Here is a 13,052-nt window from a genome sequence, read left to right on the forward strand (position 1 = left end):
CTGCCCCTATGTGGGCAAGTCAGCATCATCAACTTCATTAATAACTGTAAACATTTATAAATACTTAGTGAGTGTGTGTCCTAGACATTTTGAATAGTAGATTAATGAACTTTAAATTAATACCAGTGCAAGTAAAACCACATCCTAATTTTGTGTTAAAGAAGTGATACTAATATATTTTACAGTAGTTTATGATTTCTAATCATAGTAAAATATGAAACTTAACAAAATACAGTATAAAAAACTTGGTACCAAAATAAGTAAGCAGATTACAATGTTTTATACAAAAGAGTCATCTGCTTGACTCAGTAATTGCTATGTAGAGCCCTGCATGGATACAAAATGTGTATCCGCATCCAATCTGCAATCCATATAAATGGTCCAAGGATATCTGCAGATTTGCAGGGCTCTAGCAATATACAGTAAATTTAGTTAAATTTTTCTGCATCTTTCTTTCACCATCCTAACTCTGTACAAGTCTCACTTCCTGACAGAACTGGAATTATAACACTATACTGTAACTAGCTGCACTGTGAGGTTTTGCATTTGAACTACAGCGTATTTATTATTGAGGGGAGGAGAGTAAGATGCTATTGAAATGTTGTAACAACTTACATACTGCAAGGTTTCTTTTCCCATTCTCAGGTGAACCTGAGAAGAGCCTTCCAGCCCCGCTGCCAGAGAAGCAAAGAGACTTGCGTTCTCAGCCCCCATGCCTTACTCCCAGCTCCAATGGGCCGGGGCATTCTGCTTCTCAGGCTCCTACATCTGGGGAGGTAGATGGGAAGGCAGAGAGGCCAGGGATCTCAGTTTGGCAGCCTTCTGAGAAAATTTGTGTCAATTTCACTTAAAAGTGAAAGTGAAAAGGCATTTTTAGTCAGAAAATCATTCTGAAGAAAATTTTTCTACCAGCTCGTCCCATACGGCCAATGTTGCCCACTTTGCATTTAAAATAGTAAGAGTTGGATTGATTTACAAATTACATTGCCAGGCCCTGAAAGACTATAAACACACATGGGAGAGAAGCCATCTCCCTGCTAAAATCAAATCATGTTTGCAGCAGTAGCAAGTAATTAAATTGTAGTTTATTTTACTATAAAGCCTACTCTGACTTGCTTGGCAAATTAAGCAATCACTTACTTTTCTGGTAAAAATAACTGACTGAACCACCTGACTGTATCTCCAGTCACGAAAAACCTCTGATGAGAGCACTAACAGACAACATATTCAAAGCTACAACTCAGGCACACTCAGTAGTGCACTCTCCATGATTTCATTCTCCTCCCTGTTAAGGCTTTACTTCTGTGCCAAAGTCAGCCAGGCCCAAATTCGTCCCCTCAGTTTGGCGGCTCAGTTCTATTGCTCCGCTTAGTCCCTTCTTTTCCCCCCACTACTCTGCTCTCATTGGCAGTTCAGCTCTTTTGCTCTTAGTTCTTTCTCCTCCTCTCATGCCTGAAACAGCTCCATTTTTTGAACCTCTCTCATTAGTCTCCTCTAGATTCTGTCCCTTCCAGCTGTTAGCACAAAACTGCTGAGACGGATAACACTCAGTGGTCCCTCTGTCTCACTGTCATTGTATGGCAGACAGAAAACCTAATACTTGCTCTGTTTTATTGTCCTTGGTTTTTAGTCAATATGATTTTCCTAGCCTGGCTGCTACAACTTAGACTGAGATACAGTAGGAGACAAAAACTTCTTAAGTCTGGCTAGGCAGACTATATGAGAGAGAGAGAGAGAGAGAGAGAGAGAGAATGAATAACAAAGTTAGAATGGCCATACTGGGTCAGACCAATGGGCCATCTAGCTCATATCCTGTCTTCCAACAGTAGCCAGTGCCAGATGCTTTAGAGAGAATGAACAGAACAGAGCAATTACTGAGTGATCCTTTCCTTGCCATCCAGTCCCAGGTTCTAGCAGTCAGAAGTTAATGGACAACCTCGTGCATGGGGTTACATCGCTGACCATCTTGGGCCATTAATGGACCTATCCTCCATTAACTTATCTAATTCTTTTTTAAACCCAGTTATAGTTTTGTCCTTCAAAACATCCTCTGGCAACAAGTTCCGAAGGTCAACTGTGTGTTGTGTGAAGAAGTATTTCTTTTTGTGTCTTTTAAAGCTGCTGCCTATTAATTTCATTGAGTGATCCCTGCTTCTAGTGTTATGTGAATGGGTATATAAATAATATATAGAAAGAGGGGTTTTATGTCACCAAAAGACTTGGGATAAACCAAACTGTACACAGGTTTGGAAGAGAAATATGCTAAACTCATCTCTGCACTGCCTTAATCCTGGGGCTTCTGTGTGAAGGCGTGGTCTCCTAGGTGTAGGTGAGGATAGCCTGAGGGCTGCTCTAAATTTTGCAGGCAGCTAGGCCACCTGAGGGGCCAGAGCTATAACCAGGAATACAGATGATATAGAGGTGCCTCAGCTATGCCCTCCTTGCTCTGGTGACACCTCCCCCCCCCCCCTTTACAGTAGCAGCTAAATGGGGGGTGGCATAAAGGCTTTTCTGTCAACTCTACTCCACCGGAGAATGCATTTTGCATTGAGGAGCTGCTCTCAGGGCTAGATACACTGGTTTTATGACAGGTTTCAGAGTAGCAGCCGTGTTAGTCTGTATTCGCAAAAAGAAAAGGAGTATTTGTGGCACCTCAGAGACTAAGAAATTTATGGTTTTATGTATGACTGCAATCTGCTGGCAGTGCAGCCCAAGTGGCCATATCACTCTGGAAGATCTGGTCATTAATGGTCTAACTCCATCAGCTGGCTAGAAGGAACCACAGCTGGCTAGGAGGAACCACAACACAAGTGAAAGGAGAGAATAATAATTTGTTCTCTATCAGTTTAGTTTTGAGATGAAAGAATACAGAGTAACAATAAACAGAATTTCCACATTTCCCAGGCTACCTTTTCTTTCTTCTTAAGAATGTTTGTCATTTTCAATACTCAGAAATTAACCCATACAAACTACTGACCTTAGCTCTAGATAATTTGTACTGAGTTTTTAAAGCAAGCAGCTAAGTAAAATATAATGTCATAGCCTACCAGAGCACATTTATCTATTTTACAGCAACTGACACCGAGAGCAATTCACGCAGGCCAACACTGCAATCATTGGCTGCACAGGGAGTATTGTCTTCCCTGGATTTCCTGATGTCTATTGCATATTCATGAGCAGAATGCTAGATTACTAGATTGCACATAATTTGAAGGCTCTTGTGGGAGAGAGAGAGAGAAAGAGGAAGAAACAGGAGAGGGAGCCAGTGTCAGCTGAGAAAGGAGAGAATTTGAGGGTGTCAAGTCTGAAGCATGAGTAGTGGTATTCCGATCCCACAACAGAGAATAGAAAAGTAGTAGCCCAGGAGTTAGAAATGAGCTAATGGAGTGTGCCAAAGTACCTATAGCAAGCACAGATATATTTTCTTTTAACATTCAGTTGAGACTGTTGAAAGAGGAATTTGTTAATTTGTCTATTCTGAACTACAGATATTTTAAAAATTATTTGTTCAGCAGCAATCTGAAAATTAACCACGTTACTTCAAGGCTGATTTGTCAGGTGCTTAGATAAATCTCTTTGCATTTTTTTTTCTTTACTCATAGGCCAAACTGATGTTTTGAATAAAAAATAAACAAAGCACGTAAGCAAGCAAGCAACAGAAGGTCTCTGTGATGGGGTGTGCATCTCACACAGGATTAAAAGGGGTTAAATTAACTGCCCAGGCTACACATGGAGTAGTAGCCAGGGAGCAGGGAGTTGATTAAAGGAGGCTCAGCTGGGTAGGAATAGGCTGGGCCTATAAAGCCCAGGGGCTGAGACCTGACAGGGCTTTGGGGAAAGGGCAGTGACTCCCTGGGAAGGAGGAGTGTTTGGGGGCTGCATGGAGATAGTTTGAAGTCTCTCCCTGGGAAGAGGGAACGGGTTTGAAGCTGGTACTCCCAGAGAAAGGGGGGCGGCGGGGGAACCAGGAGGAGTAGAAAGCAATTCTCAAAGGATCAGTGAGGGTTAAGAGGGCAGAGCCCAGAACTACAGAGCTGAGGTTCCCTGTACTGGAACCCAATGTAGCGAATGAGCCTGGGTTCCTCTACTGGTCACTGGGAAAGTGGCACCATAAGGGCAGCAAAGGAGAAGACTGCTTGGGACTGTCTGCATAGAAGGACTCTGGGTAACCCCAGAAGGGGAAAATATGGAGGCTGAGTCATGAAGAGGAGGCAGCAGTTCCTGGAGTGAGATGGGTCCACAGGGTGAGAGGAAGACAGGAAAGGCACCACCTGAAGAGGGTGCACCAACTGGCAGAGCTAATCCCCAGGAAGGCCAGCAAGAGGCACCATTGTAGTAAGTGAACCCCATCACTGCCTCTCTTATGCCTATGCCCATACTTGTTTCATACCTCTAGGGTTCTAACCATACTTTGCCTGAATTAAAAAAACAAAACAAATAACCCCAACAACAACAACAAAAACCAACAACCCTGACCTTGGGTTTCTCTGAGTGTTTGAGAGTCTTTGCCAAGTCACCAATATTCTCAGCTGATGATGCTCCCTGTATCTTGGTTCCATCTCCTGCCTCCAGACCAGGAACCAATGCCTGTGAACAGCTGCAATGGGACTCCTTCACTTTCTGACCAGATATCAGGTAAGTCTTCAAACCTATGGAAAAATTACACAATTAAAAAGTCACTTATGGAAGCAATTCTTAGTTTTTCATTCTTTGATTTCTTAGATATACAATATGGATAATAGATTTCCACACCTGATGAATATCAAGACTCAGTGATACAGTAGAAATAACTATCATTTGTACCCAAACCTCAAAAGTTTGGATAATATCAGCTTTAAGGTATTGGGAGTTACCAGGGGTGAAAGTGAGCCGGTACTGGCCGGTACGGCGTACCAGTAAGAACCGCAGCGGCCCATACCCAGCCACCGTCCCATACCCAGCGCTTTAATGTCCCTGCCCCTTTTGCCTCCCCTGTCAGCGGCCCTGCTGGTAGGGTCCATACCGGCAGGGCTGCCGACATGGGGTGGGGTGGGGGGGAAGGGGCAGCAACGTTAAAGCACTGCCACGGCAAAGGACTGTCCTTAAAGCAGTGCTGTAGCAGCGCTTTAACATCGCTGCTTCTTCCCCCCGTCAGCTGCCCTGCTGGTAGGGTCTGTACCAGCAGGGCTGCCTACAGGGCAGGAAAAAGGGGCAGGGACATTAAAGCACTACTGCGGCAGCACTTTAAGGACCATCCTTTGCTGCGGCAGTGCTTTAACGTTGCCCCATGGGGGGCACAGCAACATTAAAGCGCTGCCGCGGCCAAGGACCCTGCAGCGCTTTAATGTCCCTGCCCATTTTGCTCCCTCCTGGCTGCCGACAGAAGGGTGGGGGGCAAAGGGAGCAGCTGCCCTGGGGCTGGCGATTTAAAAGGAGCAACACAGGAGCTCCGGGCGGTACAGGCCAGGTGGCCTGGAAGGGCTGGCTGGGGGATGCTGACCCCCGCAGCCCCGCTCCTTCTGCCTGAGGCCCCGCCCCTTCTGGGGGCCACAGCCGCCTCGGCCCCGTACCAGTAAATGTCCTAACTTACTTTCACCCCTGGGAGTTACATTTTTCTATTGTATCTGGAAATACATGATCCTAGGAAATCCTAACAAATTGCAACAACTGTAGAGATGGTTTGAAGGATGCATACTTTATTCTGCTCTCCCTCTTGTACTCATTTATGCAAAGCTATGGCCTATGCATGGGACTAGAAATCAAGAACTTCATCATTCTAATCCAAGCTCTGTAACTGACTCCTTCAATGGGCTTTGGCAAAATATTTATGGCCACCTTTTCATAGATACTGAGGACATATCTACTCTACAATATTAAATTGCTCTAATTTACATCAGCATATAGCCACTGCAGTAATTACATCGCTTGTGCATGTCTACACTTTGCTTCTTGTGTTGGCAGCGTATGTCCTCACTGTCAGTGTGGGGCTTTGTGAGACAGCTTCTGAAAGCCAGTAACAGTTCATGTAAGCAACACACCATCTACACTGACACTGCATCGATCTAACTACATGGACATTGATTCTACACCGCTCGTGGAGGTGGAGTTATTAAGTTGGTGTAACGGGCGTGTTACCTCAGCAGGAGTGAAATTTCAGTGTAGACATTTACAGAATAAAGTTGACCTAAGCTGCCTTGCGTTAACCTAATTCTGTAGTGTTCTTAGGGTCACAGATGGGTGCTTAACTCCCTCCCACATCCAATAGCTACACTGATTTAACTAGGGGTATGTCTACACTGCAAATGAAAGTGTGATTGCAGCATACCTATGCTATCTTAAATCTAACTAGCAAGGCCAAAAACAGCAGTGAAGACATGACATCATGGGCTTCAGTATAGGATGGGGTTTATGCTGCCACATATTCACTAGCCATGCTAACTAGATTAAAGCTAGTGCAGGTATGCCTACTTAAGATGCAATCATACCTCTGATTGCAGTGTAGACATACCCTAATTTATAAGCTGAGAATTGGCAGAGATGCACTGGCAATTGATGTTTTTGCCATTCTAGTGTTGGGTGTTTGGAGATGTATATATTTTTAAAGAATTGTATGTGGTACATGCATTTATATAGTTTGTCCAAAAACTATTTTAAAAATAAGTAAGAGAGGCTTAATAGTCACTCCATTTGGTGTCTAAGAACATAAGAATGGCCATACTGGGTCAGACTAAAGGTCCATCTAGCCCAGTATCCTGTCTTCTGACAGTGGCCAATGCCAGGTGCCCCAGAGGGAATGAAAAGAAGAGGTAATCATCAAATGATCCATCCCCTGTCACCCATTTCCAGCTTCTGGCAAACAGAAGCTAGGGACACAATCCCTGCCCATCCTCGCTAACAGCCTATCCTCCATGAACTTATCTAGTTCTTTTTTGAACCCTTCACAACATCCTCTGGCAAACAGTTCCACAGACTGACCATGCGTTGTGTGGAAAAAATACTTCCTTTTGTTTGTTTTAAACCTTCTGCCTATTAACCAGCACTTCATGCATTTCATTACAAAGACTATTTGATATCCATATTCTGTGAGGACCCGATTGTTTTATCGTACCCTCAGCTACTTAAAAATCCTATGAATTTCTGTAGCCTATCTATGGATTCCGGGGCAGAACTTGTCTCCCCTCCCTCTCCAGTCAGGTGGTTCATCAGCTCACAGACAATTATGCCTTTAGAGGGGGCTCATCTGCATGGCCCTGCACTGTAATGTGTTGTCATTGATTCCCCATAAGTCACTGTGGTTTAACAGTGAGCTCTGACAGTTGCAATAGCTAACCCATAGACTGGAAAGGAAATGGCTAAAGCACATCACCACTCTGGTCTTTGACCTCTGTCTAGCTTGGATGCTTAACACAAGTGAATTAGCTTTAATTCCATTATTGACAGGCATTATGAATGTCTCACTTAATGAGGGAGGGCACTAACCATCCCTGAATACTGAGGGTCACCTTTCTCCTCAAGAAACCATCACTTGACAGTGGAATGCTTGTCCACGATTTCCCAGTTGCAAACATCGCCCGTTCGAAGGGAAGAATGATAGCTATTCAATTCCAGGATCACTTGGGACTGCAATGATATCCTAGGTAAGTTCCAGACTCGACTTGGTCTTTAAACTGTGCTCATGACGACTGTGAATGATCTCCTTCCGGTTTTACATCAGGGTCAGCTAGCCATTTTGGTCATAGTGGACCGCTGAGCAACTTCTAATATGACTGACCACAGGCTATTGCTTCAGCAATTGAGAAACATTACTGGTGCGTCTGGAATTGTCTACCAGTGGTTCTAATTATTCCTAGAAGATAGAAATTAATCTGCAATTGTGCATACTCACTGAGAAATGTGGTGTCACTAAAGGGTCTGTCTTATTTTACTTTTTGGTCAAATAGATAAAGGCTCTTAATGAGATCATTTTCTGAAACCTGAGCCAAAGTATCATTTTGTTGACAAACAGCATTGTATTTCTCTTTCCCTGAGGATCCTGCAACTGTTTCTCTGCTCTGGAAGAATGCTTCAAGAATACTGCCAGCTAGATGCACTGGGGCTGGCTTATTCTCAACCATAGGAAGACAGGAATCTTACTTTTGGATAAAATCTGTCTTATAAGAAGGCTCACTCCCCTTCATGTCCTCACTTGTTGGGCAGATTTTCTTCAGATACAGAGAATTAGGTTAATTTTAGCAATTTTGGACCATGCCTTTCAAATGGAAAATCATGAATCTGATGTGGTAGAGAAGTGTTATGGTTTTTTTTCTTCTATCATGCCATTCAAATCAGTTGCACTTTTATTTATTTCATGACAGTTTTACACTATCAATATATCTGCTTTTGATAATGATTTAATTATTATAACTCCATGCTTATTTGACTGTGGGGAGGGCTGTTCTGTTACCTGCAAGTTGATAAAAATGTAGGACTTTAAAGTCCTTCTTCAAGCCCTTACCTATGTTTGGCTTGGACTGGCTACTGTATATCTGACACCAGCTCCTTGAGCCTTGTACTGATGGGAGTGCACTTACATGCAGCTGTTTTAAGGAACCCATCACAATAATCAGTCAGCAATTACACTTTTATTATGGGGGCTTTGCAGCAGGAACTCACTATCCACTGAAATTTGTTTTCTCCCCCATTTTTATAAGTCCCCTTAAAGTTGCTGGGACCATTTATTATCTTTCTGTCCAATGTTTTTCTTTCCCTTTTTAAAAATTTGCTGCCCCCTCTTTGTTTTGTATGTTAAGGCAGTATTTTATTCTGTTTTTATAACATTTGTGGCAAATTGCTGGCACTACTATGATGGGCCTCGCGCTTTCTCTACTTGGCCGGGGGGGGAGATTCAGGACACTGGTTTTTGCCCCTGAACTGGGATATTAACTGCCCCACTAGTGTCCTAAAGGAGGGGAGTGGAGAGGGAGGGACCCGGGCCCACCCTCTACTCCGGGTCCCAGCCCAGGGGCCCTAGGGATAGCAGTACACCACTAGAACTAGAGGTTCCTTCCCCTGGGCAACTTCCCTCTCCTGCCCTTCAGCTTGTGGGGCTTCCTGCCCTCCCTCTGCACAAACCAGGTGTCCCTTTACCTAGGGTCTTGGTCTTCTTAGCCCACCGCAGCACTTCTCCAAACTCTCCTCTGCTTCCCTCCAAACTGCTCTCTGCTCCAACACCAATCCACTCTGCTTCAACTCCCCCTCTTTTCTGATTGAAGCAGAGGTCTTTTTTATCATGTGACTGGCTTCAGGTGCTTTAATTGGCTTCAGATGCTTTAATTAATGTATAGCAAACTTTCTTCCCTCTACAGGGAACAAGGTTCCCTTCTAACACTATCCTGCTAAAGCGAAGGAAGAAGCAGCTGGAGGAAGGGCAAAGAAAATGGGAAGAACAAGAAGAAGAACACCGCTTAGCACGAGAACTGATGCAAAAACAGTTTGAAGAGGATACGCTCAAACAGAAACAAAAGGAAGAAATCATGACTCTTAAAACAAATGAGCTCTATCAGACAATGCAGAGAGCACAAGAACAGGCACAGAAATTAAAACAGGAACAACGTATTCGAGAGTTGGCTCGAAAAGGACATGACATTTCAAAACTGCAGAAGAATCTTGGTGGTGGTGGCGGCGGCAGCGGTGATAAAATATGTGGCCTTTCAAATGTAAATCATGATCATTGTTCTGATGAAGTGAGCAGTAAGATGCATCAAGATATAAAAACCGTAACCTCTCCTCGGAAAGATACTGCTGTGCAGACAGGTATACATTCCAAAAAAATAATATGATTTAGTAGGGTATCATATTCTATTAGAAAAAAATAGTGGAATAGCTCCTTCATTAGCTCAGGCTATCGGTAGAGGCAAATCTTGTTTATACAGCACTGAGTAAAACTAGAAGTGACTGCTTAGACAGATTAGAGTATCAAGAGTAAATAAAATAGCAGCAATAGGGAAACTAAGGCCTTGTCTACATTAGAGAGTTTTGTCAGCGCAAGTTATGACGACGTACAGCCACTGTTGTATTAAACCACTGATGCATGTCCAAAAAACAAACACACACACACTCTCCTGCTGCCCTCTGGCCATGCTGTATCACACATTGTATTTGTTTCTGTTCTGTTGTATAGCATTTGAGCTCTTTGACAATATTTTTGTATGTGTGTTATGTAAATAAAATTATCTCCAGTTTGAGTTCCGCATCCAACGAAAAAGTGAAAAGCCTGTACTGAAGTAATTGAAAACTTGTTTGGAAAAGCAGCTTCTCAATGCTCCACAACCTTTAACTACAATGGATTGTGATTCCTCCATCACCATTCCACCCTTCATACTTCCTATAAGTGGCAAACCCTACTAACCAAAAGAAGTTTTTGTAGCATTTGGCACCAAGAAGTATTCTCACATATATGGCTTTGTCCCTTATGTTTTAGTTCTAGGGTCTAAGTTTGTTAAAATAGCTGATTATTGGCCCTAAGAAGGGGAACCTAACCTATAAAAAAACGGAGTACTTGTGGCACCTTAAAGACTAACCAATTTATTTGAGCATAAGCTTTCGTGAGCTACAGCTCACTTCAGCTTATGCTCAAATAAATTGGTTAGTCTCTAAGATGCCACAAGTACTCCTTTTCTTTTTGCGAATACAGACTAACACGGCTGTTACTCTGAAACCTATAAAAAAACACTGCTTATCACCTTCTCTGTCCTCCTAACCCACATCACACACACTAAACATGAAGCATAAACCAAAATGTTTGATTCAATAGACACACTAACACCACCATTCTGCAAATCAAAATTAATGGTACTACTCATATGCTTAAAGTGAAGCATGTGTGTTTGCAGGATTAAGCCTTAAGGAAGCAAATTAGATGGAATTCTTGTAATTGTTTGAAAATTAACAAAAATGTTTAAAAATCTTTAATCATCATAGTACTTTCCTAGTTCACCTTTTCCACATATTTATTTTTATTGTTTTTGTTATTAAATTTCTATTACCCTAGCATAACGATACGTACGTGGCTCTATTTTGCCAGTGATTCCAATTAAAGTGCTTAGCAAGAGAGCTTCTGCAGTCAATCTAATTAAAGATTTTTTTACATAAACACTGACAAACAATGCTTGTTCATTTTGTAAAGCTTGTTAGTTATTATTTCTTATGATTGATAAATTGATTAAACTCTCTCAAACCCATTATAAAATGGCATCATTTTCTCCTTTTTTCCCCCAATTCTAGCAAGTAACTACAATCAACATTTTATTTTGTCACACTGAAGAAAAAAAAGGATAGAATATCTAAAATATTCAGACCAAACAACCCACAGCAGGCTTAATCAGTTAAGTACTGTAGCAGTATTAAATTAGTCTGCTACCAATAGGGGGCAAGCCTGCTATTTTATGTATAACACAGCAAGCATTTGGTGCAGTATTTGTATATCTTGCTGCCCAACACAGCATATATGAATCAGTCCATCACAGTAAAGCAAATTCTACGATATGCTAGCATTATTACATTCATAAAAGAAACCTCAATCATTTTTATTAAAAAATGTCTCCTCTCTAATTTACTCTGTTCATTTCTTCTCTACCAGATGTATTCCAATTCACTGTTTAAAACAGGGATCGGCAACCTTTGGCATGCGGCACACCAGGGTAAGCACCCTGATGGGCCAGGCCGGTTTGTTTACCTGCCGCGTCCGCAGGTTCGGCCAATCGAAGCTCCCACTGGCCACAGTTTGCCACTCCAGGACAACAGGGGCTGTGGGAAGCAGCGTGGGCCAAGGGATGTGCTGGCTGCCACTTCCCGCAGCCCCCATTGGCCTGGAGTGGTGAACCGCGGCCAGTGGGAGCTGGAGTCAGCAGAACCTGGCAGGCCGCGTGCCAAAGGTTGCCGATCCATGGTTTAAAACAATGCCATTTAATGTGGTTTTACAGTGAAAATCTACATTACCAAGCCTTGTCCAGCAGCTTATTTTACTTCTGTATTAAGAAAGGAATATTATTTCATAGAGACCTCTCTGGGATGTCAAATATTTGGAAATCTGTTCATCTCTATATCAGATATTGCACATCTAACTGAAAGAACACCCTGCTCTAATTTACATATTATTTTATCCTCTGAAGAAAGGAGTACCTTCAGCTACTATCTTTGAAATATACAAGGCGTTTCCTTCACTTGTCTTCATAGGGGCTGGAACTAGGGGTGCTGCCGTACACCCTGCTTGAAGTGGTTTCCATCATATACAGGGTTTACAGTTTGGTTCAATGGCTCTCAGAACTCCCGCTATACAAAGTGTTCCATCACCCCTGCTTGTCTTCAAGTTATGAGAGTTTGAAAGTATAGTGAAGAGTAACAGCTTCTCCTGTAGTCCACAAAAGCTTATGCTCAAATAAATTTGTCAGTCTCTAAGGTGCCACAAGTACTGCTGTTCTTTTTGCTGATATAGACTAACACGGCTGCTACTCTGAAGCTTCTCCCCTGTACCCCTTGAAAAATCCATTAATAATGACTGAGACATTTTTGCTGTCAGCTCATAGGTGTGAACATTTCAAGACTAGGTGGCACTTCACTTGTGGAACTAATTCCAAAAGATGACCTGCTGCAGTCTTCAGGGCATGAAATAAACTTGATGATTTGGTCAGACTTTTGATTAAAACAACTTGATCATGAAAGAGCAATTGGGCTGCAGGTGTTTCCTGGTAGCACTAATTATCATGAATTTCAGGCTATTCTTTTTGGGTAATTTACTATCTGATTTTTGTAGGATGTTACTACTTTTGTAAAGAGCCCAGATATTAAATTTAGAAAGAGAGAGAAACTTTAAAGGCTCACAACTGTCTAGCAGTAGCATAATATGCTCACAAGAAAGGGATTACAGTTCAGAATTTCTCGTGATTCTTGGTTCGGAGACTGGGTTGGAGGCACTCTAGGGTTTTGTTTTGGGGATGAAGTTTCTCCACAATCTTTTATTTTTCTTTCAAAACAAAACATCCTAGATCATTTACTGCTACCTCTAAAGAAGTAGTTTTAACCTTTTTTCATTTGCG

General features: G+C 42.5%; 1 protein-coding gene across 2 annotated transcripts in view; it reads right to left on the reverse strand.

Annotated features, from left to right (window-relative positions):
- The window catches only part of ADCY9 (adenylate cyclase 9), a 189,905-nt gene that overhangs the window by 80,566 nt on the left and 96,287 nt on the right, over window positions 1–13,052 (reverse strand). For both annotated transcript variants that reach the window (XM_048866624.2, XM_048866625.2), the window contains exon 2: window positions 4,477–4,649. In XM_048866624.2, the coding sequence (XP_048722581.1) occupies window positions 4,477–4,649 (173 nt within the window). The remainder of the gene's footprint in view (window positions 1–4,476; window positions 4,650–13,052) is intronic.

The sequence above is a fragment of the Caretta caretta genome, chromosome 10 (genome assembly GCF_965140235.1).
Source record: "Caretta caretta isolate rCarCar2 chromosome 10, rCarCar1.hap1, whole genome shotgun sequence".
NCBI lineage: Eukaryota > Metazoa > Chordata > Testudines > Cheloniidae > Caretta > Caretta caretta.